Below are 22,215 nucleotides of genomic sequence, written 5' to 3'. Positions count from 1 at the left end.
CAACAACAATGTCTAATAATGGTAAAATCCTACTAATGCTGTAGAATAACATTTAAAAGTGATGAAATTCAATAAATACATTTAAAATTGCGCTCTTTGGCCGCTCTAAAGACATGGCAGAAAAATTAGTTTCCCAAAATGTACAATTATGAATTCAAATACATCCATAATTTTCTTAGGTGTATTTTAGCCAAACAGGGATTTATTCTTCTGCTTTGAACACAGCTTTCTCTCTCTTTCACATTCAGTTTTGTGGAGCTGGTGATCATGGAGTTAATATCTGAATACCTTTAAGTCACTTTAATTAACTGCTCTGTGTTCCGTGGCATTTACACTGAAAGGAGAAGAGAGAGAAAACAGGTTAGCCTGCCTGCAAACAATATTCGTTGTTCAATAGCGTTATGGAACATTTCGGCACGGCGGCACCGCCCACATACGCTCACTACAGTCTTATGTAGTCAGTGACACTGTCCTTACACCACTCTTCTGCTGCTATAATGTTCTATCATGTGTTCTCATGTGTTGCATAATGAACCCTCTGTAAGATTGGGCAAGCAGTGGTGAAACAATAGCAGCCACTTTAATTTTTGGAATTGTTTGTTGTGACCTGAAGTTTATTGCTCGAGCACAAAGACAAACACATTGTCTGCCAGAGCTATGACTAACGTCCTTGTTGTGACGGTTCTGCAGCATTCATTCAAACCAGAAAGCATCAGAACAATGAATGTGGTGATGGCAGCTACGGCTACTTTCTCTGAATAATCCACAGAACACGCTGTCAACAGTTTTAGAAGCATTATTTCTTTGGTTGAAAGTAGTTACTCATGCTGCTCTTGAAATTTTAAATGCTACCTTCGGACGCTGAGACCACAGCGCCTCGACAAATAGAATGAAAACTATCGACACTGCAAGATAAATTTACATCTTTTCATCTGGCAGAAGTGACACACAGATGAAATATTATCCGAAGTCATTTTTTGTTATTCGGGTCGAGCAGACTTTTAAAGGTGTACTCAAAATAAAGAGATTTTTGAAAGAACAGGTGGCATATAAAGCTGAGATACACTGACTGTCACGCACTTGCTGCGTGGAGGAGTTAGTTGTATGTCATGCACATAAAACTAGTAGGGCAGCTGCCAATTCTGCAAGCGAATACAATGAAACTGATGTGAGCTCAGACAGGGAGGACATGTCTTGATGTGCTGATCCCTGCTCAGTATCACTAATAAATGCATCAGTGTTTTTTGAGCCTTTTATGTGTAAGTTATTTGGCTCGACCCGTGGGAAGCAGATCTTCATGCACAATCATTCACCTTTTGTTTAGCTTAACCATGTAATAGCCCTGGTTTAGATATGTAACCATGAAGCATAATTTATTCATCAATATCGCAATGTTGTAGAAAGTAAGTTCTATACTGACGTTGTTGGTGGGGTACGTCATACGCTGCTGGGTGGTGCTCTTTTGCCAAAATCAATCAACCAGCTGGACTGGGGCTCCATAATTACTTTATTATTTTGCTCTATTTTTATTTGGTTTGAGGTGTGTCTTGGTGAGGCATCAGTCACTGTTAGGGTTAGAGTTATGCTAAGTATTGTTGGCTGGTAATACTGTACAAAACTTTTGCCTCGAGCTCAGCAAACCTGACAGAAGACAGTTAAAAATAGTTTTCTATGCAGGTGCTTTACTTTTGATTAAGTTTTGTCTACAAGATGGTGCTAGTCTCTGTGCTCTTGTTGTCAGGAGGTACAGGAACCAACTTACAAGTCAGCAGTGTACTGCATGTCGGCTCCGTTGCTCCGTTGCCCCACATTTCTTTTCGCTGCAACTATCGAATAAAGTGTGTGCATCTAAAACAAAGTGTTTCTATCAACCTGTTGCAAAAAGTTGCACAGTTCACTTCTTTTTATTTGACCTTTCCTGACTGTGAAATGCACACACCCTCATAGTTTATTTGCAGGCTTTCTGTTAAAGATTTGTTGTATGCAGGCCCAAATCGAAATGATGTCTCCTGAGGAAGCTCCTCCGCTGCTACAGAAGCTGCAGAATACACAGTTCCCCACAATTAGTAAAGCTTGTGTAAAATTCAGTGAAGGAAACCTTTAACCTATTTAACAGCCATACTAAGGTACTGCAGCCCTGTAAGCTCTTTAACTCTGTTTTCCTTTGTAATGTTTGCTTTGCTTCTGTCAAGAATACTTTAATAAATGTACCTTGCAGAACAAATCCACCTGGTACACTGCAGCAGCACATGCAGTAATACAGGTTCTGACCTGCCCTTCAACTGCACTCCTCCTGTGAACCCACGTACTGAAGCTCAAAAACCTCATCCCTTTCAGTATTATGCAATATTCTGGTCAGGTTATTGGTCTTTTTTTCTGTATCCTGGGTAAACCCTGCATACGTCTAAAGTAAACCTTGTTAAATGAAGACCAGAGTGTTATAAGTGGCTTCATAGGAATTGCACATAATCCAACAATATTGCACAGCAATGTTCATCTAAATAGATAATAAAAGCCAAACTTGCGGCCCTGTTTTTTTCTCATGTAAGCCTAAGGATGGAGTTTATGACTGCACTGACAGCTGGGGCTCTGCTTATATTATCTGCAGATACGGTTGTCAAAGAAATGTTTTCAGAAAAAAGACAATTTTCTTTTTATGCCAAGAGTTGGATGAGAAGATTGACACCAACCTAATAGCTGTATATTGTACTTGTACATGAAGCTCCAGCCACAGCTGGGTTAGTTTAGTTCATTTTGACTAGCAGCAGGAGGAAACAGCGATCTGTAACAAGATAAACTTGTCTGTCGACTGGGCTGGCAATGTCCTCCGGCTTTCAGTCTTTATTCAAAGCTAAGCTAACAGGCTACCTGTGGCTTTATGCTGCTTCACACAAACGTGGGAGTGGTATCCAGTGGCAGTTAATCAATACAGGCTACAGGGGTGCCACTCCACTACTAATGATCAGATAAAAAGTAGTTCTCAAACACAATATTACATTTGACTTAATTATAGCAAAACAATAATAAAATTGTTAATAATGTTCATATTCTTTGTATTATTAACCGATTTAAGTTAATCTTTACTGCATGTTTATTAATTTTACACTTCCTGGATGCGGGCGCGGCCACATGAGTGTGTATGTAGCTTGAAAAACTTTTCATGATCATGTGACCTCGGCCTGGGCTCTGATTGGCAGCTGCAGACTTTCTCAGAGGGCGCAGCTCGGTGCTTAAAAATAAGGTCTTGTGTAGAATACATGTAACTGGGTTTAACCTTGGACAAATCTGACGTCAGAACGCCCTAGTTTATTATTTTAAAAGTCATTTTTGGTCACACACCTGTCAGAGCACACCGCAGCCACCAACAGCATCTACCACAGCCTGCTATGTGGGGCCGTCAGGGAGCATCAATAAGTCTTAGCGTCTATCGAAAAGAAAATGTTCAGCATGTCATATGTTTTGCCTTTGACCAGGTGGGAGGTGCAACAAAATGAGAAAGTGGGTCGTACTGGTGCTACCAGTGAAAGAGTCAGTCTGGAGTCCTGAATAGTTTGTACAAATCCTGTAAATATTGCTGAAAGTTTGATGAAAGGTTTTCAAATTTAGTTCTGGTCAGTCTTAATGATGTGAAATTAGATTATGATTAGAATATCCTCCAAAGGTAGAACATTTGTAAATAGTTGTGCCTGATGTTACTCACATACTAATTTCTGATTTAAAATTAAAGGTCATTTGCAGACTGTGCCTCCCCACCAAAAATATTCACCTTCTTAGCTCACTCTTGGAGAGAAAGCAAATGCTGAAGTGTGAAACTATTCCTTTAACTGCACTGAGATGATTGGCGCCTGTCTTTAATACACTGCCTGATAAATTAGCAATGATTCTGACCCTCTGAGGGCTGCAAAATATCTTCTACACAAGCAAGTGTTGCTGCAGGAAATTAAAACTGTGATGCACCTGCAGGCAGTTTTGACTCACTGATTCATGTATCTGCATGTATCCCCTGTTGAACCTGGACAAAGCCTTGTTTTCAGACTGTGCCATATGCTTCACAGCAGTGTTCCAGCAAAACGTTGCTGACGGCTGTTCGTGCCTTTCTGCAGAAGTTTGCGGCCCAGCCGGTTATGACATCGTGCAGCTCTTAACAGTTATGCAACATGCAACATGAACTCAAGACAGAACAAGTAACCTGTAGTTGGCAGCCATTGTGATCAGTCACCGTACAGGATTGTGTATGTGTTTGGCCTTGTGCAGGCGAGGCGGTATGTCCCAGACACCAACTGTGTGAGTTGTGTCCACACTGCACAATGAGACAGAATGTGCTGATGCAGCTCTGACAGTAGGAGCGATGGAGCCAGCCCTAACCTGAGGCGACTGCCGGAGCTCAGGGGAGAGATTTGTGCCTTCACTTTCTGTCAAGCTGCCACACGGGAGTCAGAGTGGTCACAATCTGGGGCTGCTGGCAGGCCTGTGCCAGACAGTCACACTCTGAACTCAAACGCGTGCACAGTTGATTTGTAATTGCCAAATCAACTATGCAAGCAGTGAAGACGAGTGTTTGTCTCAGGGCGAGCAGTCTAATGACCTCTGAGAGATGGCCAGTTGTTCAGATCCACAGCTCATCAAGTTAGCATCCCATATTAAGTCTTTTTCGTCCCTGCATTGCAGAAATGAAATCATTTTTTGTTGCACCTGTTGGTCAGACTAATTACTCCTTGTAATGGCTACTGACAACCTTTGTCGCGTTTTTCTAAAGCACATTGTCTGGTATGTTCTTCTGATATTAAGTATGGCTTCATTTCTGCACCATGATGCACCAAACTAAGCATTTGTTTGGTTGTGACTCTTTGACTTCCCTTTAATATTTCAGGAAAAACTGCAAACTAACATGACAGTAACAAAAACTTGCTCTTTTAAGAGTGACATCTAACTATAATTGCTCTTTAGCATGATAATATTGTGTCAGATTTAGTTGCATTTACAAATCAGCTCAGAAGTCTACTTTGTCGTATTTCTTTTCATTGACTTTCATTTAAAATGGCTGCATGCAAAGAGTGAATACATGACTCCATCGTGATGAATTTGGCAGTGGTGGTACTCAGAACATTTACTTCTGTAAAAAGTTAAGAAAAATGGCGTAAAATAATTCAAAATAAAAGGACTTGCCATTCAGACAAATGGCCCCTGTGAATGTTATGTTTGTTATATGATATAAACACTGGTGCATTATTATTGAAACATGACAGTTCATGTATTTGAATCTGAACGTATGCTGTGTATGTAAGAACTACTTGATAATCAGCAGCTGTCAGATAAATGCAGGAGATTGACAGACGATTAAAATGTGGTGCAGCAGAAGTAGCAGAAAAAGGACAAATATTCAGGTAGAGTGTTAAAAGTGAAGATTAAATCTTTACATCCAAACACTGACTCGCAGTGGAAATACTATATGACACTTTTGCGTTGATGCATTTTTAGGGTTCCTACAAGAACTCTGAGGGTTTGTCTTTATTCCAGTATTGTTTCCATCGGTGGAGGAAGATTCTTTACTTAAGTAAATGTACCAAAGCCCTATTTTCAAAATACTCAGTTACAAGGAAAGGCTCAGCTTTCAAAATCCCACGTGAGTAAAAGTGTAATCAGCAAAATGTACTGAGAGAACCATAAATAAAAGCACTCATGTCCCAATGGGCAGTAATGTGTAAGCAGCATTTTACATATGTAGCTGCTTGAGGCAAAGCTAGTTTTAATTAGCCTAGTTTGTCTGCTACGTGTGTGTGTGTGTATGTGTGTGTGTGTATGTGTGTGTATTTAAAATATCAGTGATGTCAAGTGACGTGATAAATGTCCCTCTGAAATATGATGATGTAAAAGCATAAAGTATTATAGATTGTAAATGAAGCAATGTGCAAATATGCCAGACTTGTTCTTCAGTATCTGTCTTTGTTCAGGGATCTTTGCAGTGTGAGCAGAGCTGTGTGAGTCCTCTTTGCAGAGGCTGGTCGGGGTGTGAAGCAGCTGGACACGCCTCTCCAGCCTATAAAGCAGGTCTGATCGCAGGCAGCCTGGGCGGATCACTGCAAGAGCAGCGTTGCAGCTTCTTCACGCCCAGCATCACACTTCTGTCCTCGTAAGGTAATGGAAAATCTCTTGAACTCTGTCTGTTGAAACTTTTTGTATAGTGCTGTAAAAACTTGCTGCAGCCTTTTACATTTAGAAAGTTGTGACAAGTCCCTGCAAAGTTGATGACGTCTACAATGGCTTGAGATGTATCTGATTTTGCATTAAATAAAACTAAACAAGTTGTATTCAGGACAAGGAAAGAATTCATTTATAAACTTGCTTTTTTTTTTTTTCAATTGTGGCCAGAAATGTTGTCAGTTTATCAGTGTTGGAAAAGGAGAAAATGGTTGGTTCTTGCATTATACTCATACCTCCTAGTGTTGTGTGCAAACTACACAGAGTAATGGTTACAAACTACATGACCATAAGATGCATGCTTTTTGTCTTTGCCTGTGGGGAGTGGCTCTGCATTCTCCTAAATACCACACTTTTGGCAGTCAGTAGAGAGGACACACCCAGGCACATCAGGCGATTTTATTCACTGAATAGAGTTGTAATTTAGTACCTGTATTATAGGTTAAGCAAAAGACACTGCACGATGAATCTCATGTTCCAGAAAAACTGAGAGCTTTTGATTCAAATGGAATAAAGCAAAAATAATTACATTTACTAAATATATTCTGCATGAATTAACTGTAATATTCTGCAATGTGCACAACAAATATCACACAATGATTGAAAGTGGCAATGAGCAGCTTTTCTTCAGCCTGATCCCAACATGATGAGAATCTGACTTCAAGAGTTCAGGCTGCATTAAAATGGACTGCAACAATTGATTAATCACTAAAAAGACAGCGGTAAATGTCTGTTACAACTTGCTAAAAGCCCAAAATGAGGCTTATTTAATTCAACTAGCAAATAATCAATTAATCGATTCATTGTCAACTATTCCATCAGTCTGAGCACTTTTTTTTTTTTTTAGGGGGAAAAGAGTCCAAATCCTCTGATTACAGCCAACATTTTGTAAACCGACCAACTAATCCATTTTTTGAGAAAATAATTGACAGTGGAGATAATTGCTAGTTGTATTAATGAGCACATGGCATAAAGAAAAACATGAAATTCTGTAATTTTAGAAGCTGGGGTGAGAACATTTGGGGCAAAAGGGAAGTCATTGTCCTCGCAGTGATCCCGCTGTTTGTGTTAATGAAGACGTGTCTCCTGCCAGGCCCTGAGCACCATGACACACAAGGAGTTCCAGACTGCAGGGAAGAAGCCCGGCCTGCAGGTGTGGCGGGTGGAGAAAATGGATTTGGTACCCGTCCCTCATGAATTACACGGAAGCTTCTTCACCGGAGACGCTTACATCTTGCTTTATACTACCGCGGCTCCCTCTTACAACGTTCACTCATGGATTGGTATTGGATTATTTTCTGTAAACCGCAAAGCAAACTCAGGCTCATAAGAGATTTAAATTGTCTGTTTTATTTTACCTGCATCCACTGTTATCTGTTACTCTGCAGGCACTGAAGCTACTCAGGATGAGAGTACTGCTGCTGTCATTTTCCAAGTTCAGCTGGATGACTTCTTGAATGGAACTCCTGTACAGTACAACGAGTTTCAAAATGAAGAGTCATCCACCTTTATGAAATACTTCAAGACTGGCATCAAATACAAGGTGAAATATGCATACATGCAAACTGGTTTCATCAGGGTATAAATTATTTGAAACGAGGCAAAAGCACAAAAGTTGGGACCTTGTTACCATTTTATAGTGCCAGAAGAAACAGTTTAATGACCACACCTAGACGGGCTGATTAGGTATTTGTGGGAAGTCCTTGCTTGCAGTGCTGTGTGGAGTCGTGCAAGGTTGCTCCCTCAGGTTTCCTGCAAAAGGTTTCCATGGAGAGTTTGAACCAGCAAACAAGGCGAGCTGGAACATGTTCTGAGAAAAACACCAAATGGCTGCCAGTGTCATGATCTGAAGCAGGCCACTGGGAAACAGGCCACCCAGGCTTCTGTTTCAGACAATCTGACGCTGAAATAACTTACTAATCTTTGCAAGTCATGAGCTGAACGTCTTTAAAGTGGCCATGACTGATATTCACAGAGCTTTACAGTGAGTTTCAGCTCAATGTTGAGTTGTTCGGGTCATTAAATGTACTGTTTTTGCTGCAGGTAACTGCTCCAAAACCCCACTGTTTCTAGAAGTTTATGTTTTCTACATGGCCGCAAACATAACTGCTGGATGAGCAATGAAGTAACAGTTTGCTCATGAGGTTTCATTAGAATATTGGTAGTGGTGCCTTCAGGTAAGAAAGACATTTGATTTCCCACACTATGGTCAATTTATATTCACCAATTTGGGCCATTTCTGCATGGATTTATGATTTAAATGTCTTTAATTACATAAAGAAAACATAAAATTAGGAACCACATGACAATTAAAAAATATACCAGAATATATATAGATGTAATTACTGTCATTTCGCACAATAGATTAGCACATAGTTCATGTTTTGAGAGTAAATAAAGACCTAGTGCTGAAGAAAAAACACCTGCAATTCTCTGAGGCATTGTTTCATCTACTGAGGGCTAAAATCATGTTTTTTTTGTTTTTTTTTTTACCTTCTTAACATGACCATATGGTGTTTTCATCTACCAGAAGACATGTCATGAGCAAAATAATTCAACACCATGGCCACTGATGACAGTCTCATAACAAACTTGAGGAACAAATCCTCTTAACTTGCAGGGCGGAGCTTTCTGTATCATTATTCTGACTCATGTCTGACTCCAACATGTCTGGCTTGATTACGCCAATATTAAAACTTGCAATTGTGTGGTGCAGAGTAATTTTGCAGTGTTTTAGCAGAGTTGCAGGTGAGCTGGTGTGCTGGAGCTGCAGAGGGCAGCAGACAGGTGAATGGAAAGAAGAGAGGTGGAGATTAATTTGCATATTAATGGGGAGGACCATGGGGGCAACGGGAGTGGTAGAGCTATATTCAAGCCAATTTTAGGCATGATTGTATTCATGGAACTTTGATACAGTGAGATGAACTGTCAGGGCTTTAATTCAGGTGGCTGCGTCCAGGTGTCCAGGTTTATAGGCGGAATTCATGTCTTGTGCAGAGAAGTTTATCACTTGTTATGGAACAACAAGTGATATTTGTTCCCTTAGTCTGTCCTCAAGACGGGAGCAGTTCCATCCAAGATACTCAGCTGTGTGGTGCACACTTGCCCAAAAGTGCTTTTCTCCTTAACAGAGCAGCTGAAACAGAGTTAATAAAACACATCTGATAATGACTTTCTATTAGAAATTTGGTATTTGGATGGTTCAACCCCACTGTATGTCATCAGAATTTGATCCAATGAATCTAATAAATGCTAATATACAAGTGGAGAAGAGCTTTATGATTAGTTCATTTTATCTCATTCATGTCTGCTGGGAGGGCTGCCCGGTGGCTAGCACTGTTGCCTCGCAGCAAAAAGGTCACCAGTTTGCGTCCCGGTGAGGACGCCCGGGATCTTTCTGCATGGAATTTGTATGTTCTCCCCGTGCAGCGTGGGTTCTCTCCGGGTTCTCCGGCTTCCTCCCACACAGTTCAAAAACATGTTGAGGTTAATTGGTGATTCTAAATTGTCCGTAGGTGTGAATGTGAGTGTGCTTGGTTGTCTGTCTCTAAGTGTAGCCCTGTGATAGACTGGTGACCTGTCCAGGGTGTCCCCTGCCTTCACCCTGAGTTACCTGGGATAGACTCCAGGCCCCCATGACCCTAGTGAGGATTAAGTGGTGTATAGATAATGGATGGATGGATGGATGGATGGATGTCTGCTGGGAGCTAACCAAAAGCAAGACAGCTTGATTGGCAGAGATTTCAGTCGTGCATGACAAGGGTGCCAATGTGTGCGCCCTGTGGGTCCAAAATTGTAGGAGCATACCCAACATGCAGGTGCCTCACCTTTTTGTGTTGTTGTGCAACTTTTTGAATGAAATGATTTGAATGAATGAGGCTGTAGTCATCTTACGCGCATGTTTATTCACCATGCAGTGCAGTGATAGTCAAGCACTGTACTAAATCTCCTGTGATGTTTTGGTAACACAGCCATCATAGCACTTACAGTCTGACTCACTCGATGCGGTTTTCTTAGCCTGCCATTTCAAATTCCACTACCCGCATGCTACTGTTTTCAAAATCTCCTTAGCTGTAGGAAACAGCAACCATAAAGAAAATGTAAGGTTTTGGGCAAGATTTGGGATCATGCAATAAGATAGGCCTGCTGGGTTGTTCCAGGGAGTTTGCTATGGTGTTGACCATGGTCAATACTCACTACTTTGCAGGGGCACTGCTGCTTCACACCACCCAAAATGATTGTGGTGTGATAGCCATGTGGAGATGGATCTGGCTATGTAAGATTATAGCACCTATGACAAAATAGTCAAATAGTAGTAAAGCTGTATGTATCCATAGCGTCGTAGATTCAATCAGAAATGCCAATAAAGTCACTTCAATTGCCATATTCAGTCACAGTGTGAGCAGTGCAACTGTACTCACCGCCAGTGGTGGGACACTGTTTTGAGATCAGGCCTTCTAAATAAGGTGTCACGTCATCTCTAGTTTCTGTAGCATCTGTTAATTATTCTATTAACTGGCAGTGTACTATAATTGCACTGGACCCACGCAGCAACTTTTCACGTTGATCACAAAAGGTATTGCAAGGAAATACATAAATAGTTCAGAAAAAAATCCCCACCATGACCCTTAAGGGTCATTCTGCAGTGAGCCATCTTTTGGTATATTTAACAAAGATGGGAATGGTGTCTGTCTTCTATTTTACTGTAACTTTAGAAAGTACTCCTCTAATATTCCTCTGTACACATAGGACTAACATGCTGTTTGAATGCTTTGTTACAGAAAGGTGGAGTACGCTCAGGTTTTAAGCATGTGGTCGAGGAAAACGTGAAGCGTGCCCTACACGTTAAAGGTCGTCGGCTAATCAGAGGAACAGAGGTGTCTTTAGAGTGGGCGTCCTTCAACAAAGGAGACTGCTTCATCATTGACCTGGGAAAGGTGACCTAGAATTGTGACTACATACCCAAACATGTTTGACAGACAGCTTTAAGTGTTTCAGTGTTTCACCGCAGCTTTATTTTCACCTTCTTTCTCCTCTCTGTGAAACCACAGGACATCTTCCTTTGGAGCGGCAGTGAGAGCAATCGTTACGAGCGTCTAAAAGCCATTCAGATGGCCAACGACATCCGCGACAATGAGCGAAATGGCCGCGCTGACGTTGAGATAGTTGACGAAGGTTGTGAGCCAGAAGCCATCATCAGTGTGAGATTTCTTTTCATTTGCATTACATTTTATTTTCTGGAAACCTCTGAATGGCTGTGACAAAGTATTTATCTGATGCCAGGGACGATGTCAAGTATAATGTTGTGTTTATTTACAGGTAATGGGACCCAAGCCTGAGCTCCCATCTGGAACCTGTGATGTTTCTGCTGAAAAGAAGAAGAAGAACCAGGCATCCCTTTATATGGTAAATCCACTCATACAGTAGGGTCCAAAAGTCTGACCAGTAATCATCTTCCAAAGACCTTTTTTTTTTTTTTATCATGTTTGCTTTAATGTTCAGTGGGTTGAGATCAGTTGACTGTGGAGGAAAGTCCATGACAGTCAGCTCTCCTTGGTCTTCTTTGGTCTTTAAGTCAAAGCTTTAAGGTGTGTTTGGGCTCATAATCCTACTGCAGTGAATCCTTCACCACAAGGATGCAAACCAAATAGTAAATAGGATCTTTCTAAATCATCCGCTGTGAAATGCTGCCCACTCCATGTGTGTCGTCCCCCCACCCCCCTTCTCCAAAATGCTTCAATTCAATTTAATTCTATGTGTTAGAACTTCTTGTCTTTTAAAACTATTTCCAATAATATGACAGATTGTAACATTATGTCAGATTGTCGATGTACTCTTCGATCTTTTGAACTCCTCTGGATATTCACTTCTTTATGAATTCCTGTTAACAAACGTTACAGTATCGCAGAGATTCAGATGATAAATGTAGATATTTCGATCATCTCTCTTCTCTCTAGATTTCCGATGCTGCTGACTCCATGAAGACGACTTTGGTGGCTGAAAAAAACCCGTTCAAACAGAACATGCTGTCCCAGAGCGAATGCTACATCCTGGACAATGGAGCGGATAGAAAGGTTTTTGTCTGGAAAGGTATTAGACTTTTGACGTCTATTCATTTGCAACCTCTTCTTCTCTGGATACACTTTGTTTAGTCTGTCTATCAATGCTGACTTTGTTTTGTTCATCAGTGCTCGTGGTTCCTCTCTAGTTGACTCATTCATAGATTTTTACCAGAATCTGATTAACATTTCTCACCATTGCACCAAACCCCAAAATGCAGGGAAGGATGCAAATGAAGCCGAGCGCAAATCAGCAGTTGATATCGCAAATACGTTCATCAAAGACCACGGATACTCCCCAAGAACTCAGGTAATGTGGTCATGTTGTGAAAGTCTGCTGGCACAACTTCATCCTTGCCTATTATGTCTTCCTGTTTCTGAATATACTTGCCCTTCTGTCTGTTCATGCCACTGACAGATCCAGGTATTTCCAGCAGGGAGTGAGAGCACCCTATTTAAGCAGTTCTTCTCCGGATGGTTCGAAGGGGACATCAAGGGCCCACATAAGGTCTCTTCCATTGGTAGCATTGCCAGTGTGAAGCAGATTCCCTTCGATGCCTCCAAACTCCACGACAACAAGGAGATGGCTGCCCAGCACGGCATGGTGGATGATGGCTCTGGGAAAGTCCAGGTACGGTCTTTTGCTTGACTATGATTATGCTGTATATTCACAGTCTTCAATAACAGTGTTTACGTATGACAATGGTGAATGTCTGCAGATTTGGCGTGTGGAAGGAGGTGATAAAGTACCTGTGGACGCATCCACCCACGGACAGTTCTTTGGAGGTGACTGTTACCTGGTGCTGTACTCCTACAACGAAGGCAGACAGAGGCATATCATCTATATCTGGTGGGTGCAACCCTTTCAGCAGGGCCAGATATATCTATTAGGGGACAAAGATTAGTTGCTGGGCCCCTGTTGACAAGACCAGTGGTAGAGCAAAGTACTTTTCTTGTGTCAAGCTTTTTATTTACCTTCTGAAACCCACCAGTTGGTTTGAAAGGTATGCTGTCTTTTACAAATGGAAAAAATGACACTATTTATCAAAGCCAGAAACTGTGAAAAGAATTATACTGATTTTTAGCTTACCAAAGAACTAAACATGTAGTTCCATTGGGAACATTAGCTGAAATTATGATTTTTTTCTTTTAATGATTAAAAAAAAAAAAAAAAAAAGACAGCACTTCATTTTACGTGGCTCTTTTAAAGCATTGCCACAAATAAACAGTTTGCATAAGATTCAGTAAAAAATCAAAGCATTTTGCACTCCTTGACGCCACCATGAAGCCATTAACGACTCAACTGCGACGAGCTGTCACATGACAAAACATAAACTGCAGAGAGCAGATCGGTGACAAGTATGGAATCAAATAAAAAATGCGAGTAGATAAATATTTAGTATTAGTGTGTGGTGTCGCCATTTCTTTCTCTTTTTTTCAGTATTGGTAACACCTGTCGGCACTGATACATGGCAATTCCTGTGTTTTTCAGTTTTTGTTAAAAGAAATAAAAATAAAAAAATCACAGAAATTCAACTTGTTGTTTTTGATGTATGGCTTATGGCATTGTAACGGATGATGTTTTTGAGTTCTCTCTACTCCTAGCCATGGTTGTGTTGTTTCCATGGAGGTGCAGGACTTTATATTGCAGTGAAACACGAGGCCCCAGTGAGGAAAAATGCCCAGAAAGTACTTGAGATACAGAGAGGTTAAGCCATTCACACAACAGAAACACATACCATCTTGTGAAAAAATAAAAAAGGAATACTTATTTTCTAACATATTTGGACAATCAAACATTGGATCCTCTTTGAAACAGAGTGATATGCTTGAACAGCACCACAAGGGAAATAAGGTTTTTACTAATTTATTCAACAACAACAACAAAATCAATAGATGTACTATCCTCCTTTTGCCTCAGAATTCAGTATTGGATGGCTGAAATTTGTGAGCATGGTGTTTGAGGGTTTTCAAGCACTGAAACCCCACAGCATTTCAATCAGATTCACATGTGGACTTTGTTATCATAGTTTAACGGGATAGTGTGCTAATATTTTGCACATACACAAATGAAGCTAATGAGAATGTTCATTTTGCACATATTTACCAAGGTATTCTGATAAGGATCTGATAAATTCACTAGAATCAGAATATCACTGGAATTAGTGCAGATCATTTTGAGATTTGCGCAAATTTCTTCATGAAATTTCATCATGATGCACCCAGGAGTAATTCCAAAGAGAAACTCCTGGTGACCATCAAATAGTTCCTGAGATTTTTCCATCTGGGTCAAAGTGATATTACAAAAACGTCTGGATATACTGTTGTTTCAATTGTGACAAACATTTTTTGCTTGAAAACTAAATGAATTGTGAATATTCTACTTCTTTGCTGTAGGCAAGGTCTGAAGTGCACTCAGGATGAACTGGCTGCTTCAGCTTTTCTCGCTGTCAACCTGGATGATTCCATGGGTGGAATAGCTACGCAGGTAACATACGCCCTGTTTTTTAAAAAAAGAAGCTTACAGTGTTTCTCGGGTTTTTCTTAAAAGGAAACCTTCAAAACTTTAAGTAATGCATATACTTGGCAAGAGTCAGTCAGAAAAACAATACCACTTTCATATCTACCTGTTAATATATGTAAATCTGGAGATACAGCCAGCAGCTGGTTACCCCTGGGGAAACAACTAGCCTGGTTAGTGAGCTTTAGAGTTCCATTTTCTCAGCAAGAAAATGAATAAACGTATTCCCCAAAATAAAAGACTGTTGATGTCTTCTGGACCCCAGGTCTTTTGGTTTAGGTGACAGGTATTGTTTTTTTTTTTTTAACCATTTACTTTAAATGTAAAAAAGAGGGACATTTGTCAAACATTTGGAACCAAAAATACGTCAACTTATCAGAGAATTTACTTAACATAGTGTACAAGTCTATAATGAATATCAACAAATATTTTGCACATATTATTTCTTGGGGATCCAATGGACCCTTCAGCGTATGGCAACATGACAGTCCTCAATAGAGTTAAATGAGTTGCTCCTGTCATCCAGACATAGAGGGGACACCTCTGATCACCCAGCACTTCATTAAACATGCAGCTACTGTTCTGTCTCTGCAGGTTCGGGTCACTCAGGGCCAAGAACCCTCACATTTTGCGAGCATTTTTAAAGGAAACCTTATCATCCACCTGGGTGGGACGTCCCGTTGCGGCGGCGAGAGTGCACCCAGCAGCACACGCCTCTTCCACATCCGCAAGAGCTCCACCAAAGCCACACGAGCCGTTGAGGTCAGCCTCGTCTATTACACCGAACAAACTCACGTTTCGTGATGAATGGCCGGCGTAACTTCTCCCTCTCTTTGTGCCCCCCCCACCCAGGTGGAGCCCAGTGCCTCCTCTCTGAACACCAACGACGTGTTTGTGCTGAAGTCAAGTGATGCCCACTTTGAGTGGAAGGGAAAAGGAGCCACTGAGGAGGAGATCGCTACAGCTAAGCACCTCACCAAGCTGATTGGAGGAGCTGCCACTGAGGTGGAGGAGACAAAGGAGCCACGTGAGTGCCGCAAATAGAGCTTCTTCTCCACAGGACAGCAGCAGTGAAGTACTTCCTGTGGATAAGTATGGTTTTCTCCTTGTTTCCAGCTGCTTTCTGGGCAGTACTGGGTGGAAAGAAGGAGTACCAGACCTCCAAGGCCCTGCAAAGCGCCATCAGGCCTCCACGACTGTTTGGTTGTTCAAACAAAACTGGCAATCTGATAGTGAGTGTTCAGTGTTTTTTCAATCATGTTTTTTCTTCTTTTTTTTTTTGCCAAATGTTTTGATCATTTCTTAGAGACAGTGTGTAAATGTATGCTACTCAATACATAGGCGGAGGAGGTGCCCGGTGACTTCACACAGATCGATCTGGCAACTGATGACGTCATGATTCTGGATACCTGGGATCAGGTAAGCCACCGCTTTTAGATTTTCAGTTTCAGCTCGTGCCCTCTTTGTTGCTTCCTTAGCTATAATTCTGTTTGGTTGATTCTCTCACCAGCTCTTCGTTTGGATCGGAAAAGATGCCAATGAGACAGAGAAAACTGGATCGTTCGACATCGGTGAGATAAACAAAGCTGTCAGACATAAGAGAGAGATTGCAGAGGAGGCCTCCGTTTACAAATGTATTCTTGTTTCCTCTTCAGCCAAAGAGTACGTAAATTCGGACCCGTCTGGCCGCCGCGGTATCCCCATCACCACCATCAAGCAGGGGGAGGAGCCTTTCACCTTCACTGGCTGGTTCCAGGCTTGGGACCCCAAGATGTGGGAGAAAGATCTTCTGCAGTGCATGCAACAACAAATGAAAAAGTAGAGGAAAAAAAACTCTAGAAAGAATCAGCATCTGCAAACATTTGGAAAGTTTCAGTGCTTTGTTGAACTTTAAAGAATAATCAGCATGAAAGATGTCGTGAGCTTAGCAAACTTTGATGCAGGTGGAGGGCAGCTTAGGTGCACTGAACATCCAACTTTGTATCACGATTGCTAGTTTGTATGATTTCATTTGCTTGTGAGAATTAACTGACAGCTGTTTACGATCCACTTTAAAACCCCTGAGTTAAGTGTGGCCTTAGAATTATTTGGAATATGTTTCATAGATTTGGAATTTTAAAAGTCACAAATGCATTTCTTCATGTTTTTATGCAAAATGTCCCTTTTTACAGGCTTGGGTGAACATTTTTGAGGAAGTTTTAATAAAAAAGAAAAAAAGAAATACAACCATTTTCTGATTGCATTTTTTAAAAAATGAAACAGCATGTGTTTTTGCTTTCATCATCGCTCACATCCTGCATTCACTGCCACAGCAGACTTGTTATCATGAGCCTAAATCCTCGCTATGCTGCAGAACCAGGTGTAGGCCTCGCTTGATGGTAATCTTCAGGCCATGTGCGCGGGGCTTCTGCTGAGTTGCAGACCTGTGGATTAAGGAACAGGCTTTAAAAGTGGCTCAACATCCCCCTGCTACCTCCCTTCCTTTGTCCTCTTTCATTCTCTGCTGCTGGAACTGCAAAACAAACACTACATCCAGGCACAATGAACCAGAAGGTGGTACTCATCACGGGCTGCTCCTCCGGGATCGGCCTCGCTTTGGCTTCCCGCATTGCAAAAGATGAGAAGAAGAGATTCATGGGTAAATTTTTTTAAGGCTTCGTCTAAACTTGTTGTGGTTGCATGTCTGAAACTGTTTGTGTCAGATGTTTGTCTCATTGCGACTGCTGAAGGATGTTTAAAGACAACAGAGGAGGGTGCATGCGTTATCTTTTTACTGAAAGGAAGGAGTTTTAAAATGTTATCCCACATTCATATTTCCTTTCAGCCTTCTCTTGAGCTACACAGAGCTGTAGAATATAATGAATAAATTGTCTTATTTAAACTGCTTTATGCATCCTCACTGCCTAAAAGGTTATCAGTAAACCAGCTGTAGTAATTCAGCACTGTTTTGAGATTTTAAGGGGAGCATGTTGTCGTATTTTTCAGGATTCACTGACAGTGAAATTAGTGGATCATCAACTTCAGTTACCCTTTGAATCTCATTGAGTCCCTCATTGCTTGTTGGATTAAATCCATTTCATAATGATTAATATTCAATTTTGTGGAAGTACAAGTGACTTCTACTGATACTATTAGCAGTAATATTGCATTAAAACTGTGTCACTGATATCTAACCAAGTGTAATAATGTTATAGTTTGACTCAGAACTCTACTTAGTCTGGTTTTTAGCATAAATGGAACGTCTACTTTCAAGTAAATGTCACTTGTCTTAATAAGCAACTTTGTCTTGCAACCAATCTTGGCTTCTTTTGCATTCACCTTTTCCACCTTACTTTAAGATTTAAAATGATCGTATCAAGTAAAACTTACCCATTGCACTGGCAAATGTGTTTGTTTTAAATGCCAGAATGCTTATATCTATAAGGTTTGGCCTCCAATTAGCATTTTTGCAGTGTAGAACCATTGGCCAGTGCTTTAGAACACTTTGGAGACTAATCATTCAAAGTTAAGCACAGTTATTTATTACATAACACAACATTTAACAAGAAATGTATTATTTATATTACATTTCTGTCAAAGGCAAGTGAAGAATTTGCTAACACAAAGTAAAAATTGACAGGTGTTCTCAGAGGTTGCAAAAAAAAGATTTTTTTTTCTTTTCTAAGTAATGTAGTTTTTTTTTCAGCTTTATGTGCAAATTTTCAAAGTTTTTGTCTGTTAAACTTGTAACTGAACAGCAGCATCTTTCTAGAAACAACATCCTGGTTACTCTTGTTAATCCTCATGCCATGAAGTTCTGTCTACAGAAGAAATAGTCCCAGAGGTCTGTGGATTATTCTGAGTAGCTCTAACATTAACAACTTTTCAGTGCTTCAAACATAATAAACTAACATCTATCAATGTTTAAAAATCTGTAATTAAATATATTTCTTTATATTTTACAAATTTTCTGCTATTTTTTGCAGAAAATACATAAATATTATGCGAGTTTGAATAAGATTACAAAAGCATAGCATGATAATGCTGATGCAAAATAACATGAAAAACTTCTAACTGTGAATTGCCATAAAATTTGCATTTTAATTTCAAAAACATTTCCTTTCTATTTAATACATTAAACTGTTAAATTTAAGTTGAATACAGCAAATATAGTTATAATTATAGCAATAGTCCATTTCAAAATTACATTCAATTAGTGACAATTAACAGAAAAACAAGCATTTGTTCTGTAATTTTACTTAGATTTTTAGTTGAGATGTATAATAAAGACGTTTTTATACCTGTAAATACCCTTCAATTAACACTAAAAAGCCAAATCATATATATATAACTCATCTCGTGTAATGTTTTGGCTTTAAAATGTATCTAAAAGTTATTTACAGTTTTCTTTTTGTTTTGTTGTTATTGTTGTTTTCACAGTGTTCCTCTGTTGAATTGGCTTGGCAGCAGAAACCTAAGAAAATAAAAGTCAATATTATCCACCATTGTAAATAACACAAAGGGTCATTTGTAATGATGGGAGGTCTGACCCTTTCAAAATAAATGTCTGATGTAATTCAGCAGCCTTTTATTCCAGCAGCTGCTTCAGATTATTTGCGTTTGTTGCAGTCTACGCCACCATGAGGAACTTAGGTAAGGGTGAGGCGCTGGTTGAGGCGGCGGGTCGGACTCTGGGCAGGACTTTGGAGATCAAGCAGCTGGACGTCTGTGACGAAGCGTCCATCAAAGCCTGCGTGGACAGTCTCCCTGAGCGGAGGGTGGACATCCTTAGTAAGTCATTTACCTCAACTCAGTCTGCAAAAGATTTTTACGATTGCGGCTTTTCAGGAATATTGTCTTTGTATTTATGCATATTTTCTCCATGTGATAACACTTCTTTATGTTCTCGGCCTCCTCTCACAGTAAGCAACGCTGGGATGGGTCTGATCGGACCCATCGAGTGTCAGTCTATTGACGAGATGAAGACAGTCATGGACACCAACTTCTTCGGGCTCGTGCGATTGCTGAAGGAACTCCTACCTGACATGAAGCGAAGGAAAAAAGGCCACATCGTGGTCATCAGCAGCGTCATGGGCATTCAGGGTGAGAACCACTGCATCTGTTCATCATGACACCGTCTGTTTATGATGCAGTCTCTTTACACTGTCTTTCTCTGTTTCAGGAATTTTATTCAACGACGTCTACGCGGCATCCAAGTTTGCAGTGGAAGGCTTTTGTGAGAGCCTGGCGGTACAAGCTCTGAGGTTTAATCTGAAGTAAGATACTAACTCTCTTACGCTGCAGAACACAGACACACTTTGCACATTTCATTCTGTACTGGTTTGATTTCCAAAGATGAGATCAGTGAAGGAAACACCTTTCTCCCTCAGAGCTGACATGAAAATACCTGCAAACCAGCACTTGCCTGTGACCCAAACATTCGTGCAGTCCTATTGCATAACAACACCCACCACTGTTTCACCATAAACAGGAAAATTTTCCAAAGTATGCAGGTTGTAGACAAGTTCTGACACAGTATTACACCGTAAGTGGATATTAAATGGGAACAACTATGCAGGAAGGTTTTGATAGGCGTGGAGGAATAATAGGACAATAAAAGCTTCAATTACATCCATTAAAGATAATATTAGGTTTGCTTGAGCATCAAACACCTAATTTCCTGCTTTCTGGTGATTTTCTATGCACCAATTTGTCTTTTCTGCATAAATTTCTAGTGGAAATGTCTCAAGAAAATACTAAATACAGTGGAACATGATGCAGTGAGGCTCTCAGGGATTCTATGCAGCTTTCAGATATTTATTTCTCTGGAGATCAGCTTTTCTTTGTAATATTATTCCTGCAGAATGAACACAGGTACAGGCATGATTTTCTTGTCTGTCCTCCAATCCAAGTAACCTCTTGGATTCTGTGGCACATTGTCACATTAATGTAATTTTAATTTTTAAATCTGTCTGCAAATTAGTGTTTTGGGTTAACTTCTAAGAATCCTGCACGACTCAGCTCTACTACTGAACGCACGTGTTCTAAACAGGACGTATCCTTTGCTGTTCCTTCTTCAGCATCAGCCTGATAGAGCCAGGTCCAGTGATCACAGAGTTTGAGCGTAAGGTTTATGAGGAAGGCATGAAGACTGATCTGAGCAAAGCAGACAAAGTGACGGCTGACATGTTCACAAACATCTACTTAAAGAACTACAATCAGATCTTCGAGACCCTTGGCCAGACTGCCGACGACGTAGCAGAGGTATCGTGCAGTTCAACCCCGAACACGTTTCATCTCGTCACAGTTCATGAAAACACTGCGATGGGGATAAATTATAGTGTGCGCCGCATGTAAACATGGTTTGTCCTGTGTTTTTCCTTCCTAGCATACCTTCAAGATCATCACCATGGACAATCCTCCTTTCCGTCATCAGACAAACACTCTTTACACCCCCATGACCACGCTCAAATACGCCGACCCCAACGGCGACCTTCCAATCGACACGTTTTACAAAATGGTGTTTGAACACGACAAAGTCTTCAACGCCAGCCTCAACTTCCTCAAGCTTCTGCGCTGGAGAAGTCGAAAGAGTTTCACTCTGGACAAGGACAAGGAGAAGAGTAGCTGAGTTGTTGTTGTTTTATGTGAGACATATTAATCGTGCATAGCGTCTTAGCATTTTTCCTTTAAATTATTTTTAGCTGTAAGACTTTTGTGATTAAAGCTGAAACACATAATAAAAAAAAAAAGAAAAGCCATGAGTGGTGCTAACCATGTCATCTGTTTTCACATGTGTCTGTAAGCTCTGCTGCAGGTTTAAACCACATCCTATTGACTACCATAGCTGTCTTAGTCAGTAAGCCTCCAAGCTCCATAATATACAATTTTCAAGCAGTAAGCAAAACCATAGAGGGCAATGACAAATGAGTGCATCAGGTGTAGCATTTCAGATAGTTATACAGCCTTGTTGGGGGCTTTTCTCTGTTTCTAAAGACATTTAAATATAAGATTTAAAAGCTGTTCTTGTACTTCTTCTGCTAACATATTGTGCTTATGATACAGGATTATGTAAGCCGTTTACACATGGCTTAATCTGGGATACTGCTGTTTTAATCTGAGCTGCCGAGTAGCGGAAATAGTATTCACATCTTTTCTGTAAGTAAAAGTACTAATAAAACACTGTTTACATACTTTGTCACAAGCCCTGTATTAAAAATGTTTTTAATGTACGTGTATAATCAAAACAATGTACCTTAAGTATTAAAAGTACAACTAAAATATCTCCTATGACTGTCAAGTTAAACGGCATTACATTATTATTACTGATGCATTAATATAAAAGCAGGATTTAGGTGTTGTAGCTGCAACAAATTATTTTCACTGTGTTACCTAAGTTATTTAATTATTAGGGATCAAAGCCTTACAAAGATATAAAAAATACAACATTACCTGCCT

At 40.3% G+C, this 22,215-nt stretch overlaps 2 protein-coding genes across 3 annotated transcripts; both read left to right on the top strand.

The window, feature by feature from the left end:
* The first annotated feature begins 6,030 nt into the window (after nucleotides 1-6,030).
* Nucleotides 6,031-17,001, top strand: scinla (scinderin like a). Of its 2 annotated transcripts, none has more exons than XM_008297083.1 (17): nucleotides 6,031-6,135; nucleotides 7,292-7,481; nucleotides 7,587-7,741; nucleotides 10,980-11,135; nucleotides 11,250-11,399; nucleotides 11,518-11,604; nucleotides 12,156-12,288; nucleotides 12,479-12,567; nucleotides 12,676-12,888; nucleotides 12,977-13,107; nucleotides 14,655-14,745; nucleotides 15,373-15,540; nucleotides 15,631-15,805; nucleotides 15,895-16,010; nucleotides 16,120-16,197; nucleotides 16,289-16,349; nucleotides 16,434-17,001. In XM_008297083.1, the coding sequence occupies exons 2-17, from the start codon at nucleotides 7,304-7,306 to the stop codon at nucleotides 16,598-16,600; spliced, it is 2,148 nt and encodes a 715-aa protein (XP_008295305.1). In that variant the 5' UTR covers nucleotides 6,031-6,135; nucleotides 7,292-7,303; the 3' UTR covers nucleotides 16,601-17,001. The 2 variants fall into 2 exon arrangements, with proteins under 2 accessions (XP_008295305.1, XP_008295313.1); XM_008297091.1 differs by having other exon boundaries at nucleotides 6,055-6,135; nucleotides 7,276-7,481.
* A 78-nt stretch (nucleotides 17,002-17,079) lies between these two features.
* LOC103368644 (retinol dehydrogenase 8) lies at nucleotides 17,080-21,928 on the top strand. Its single transcript, XM_008297071.1, has 6 exons — nucleotides 17,080-17,416; nucleotides 19,387-19,548; nucleotides 19,681-19,860; nucleotides 19,940-20,033; nucleotides 20,838-21,021; nucleotides 21,146-21,928. Exons 1-6 carry the CDS (start codon nucleotides 17,320-17,322, stop codon nucleotides 21,386-21,388), a joined length of 960 nt encoding a protein of 319 aa, XP_008295293.1. The 5' UTR covers nucleotides 17,080-17,319; the 3' UTR covers nucleotides 21,389-21,928.
* Nucleotides 21,929-22,215: the final 287 nt, after the last annotated feature.

This window comes from Stegastes partitus, unplaced genomic scaffold, assembly GCF_000690725.1.
Source record: "Stegastes partitus isolate 25-593 unplaced genomic scaffold, Stegastes_partitus-1.0.2 Scaffold25, whole genome shotgun sequence".
Taxonomy (NCBI): Eukaryota; Metazoa; Chordata; class Actinopteri; family Pomacentridae; genus Stegastes; species Stegastes partitus.
Note: the sequence above shows the minus strand (reverse complement) of the source record. Positions and strands in the feature narration are given on the sequence as shown.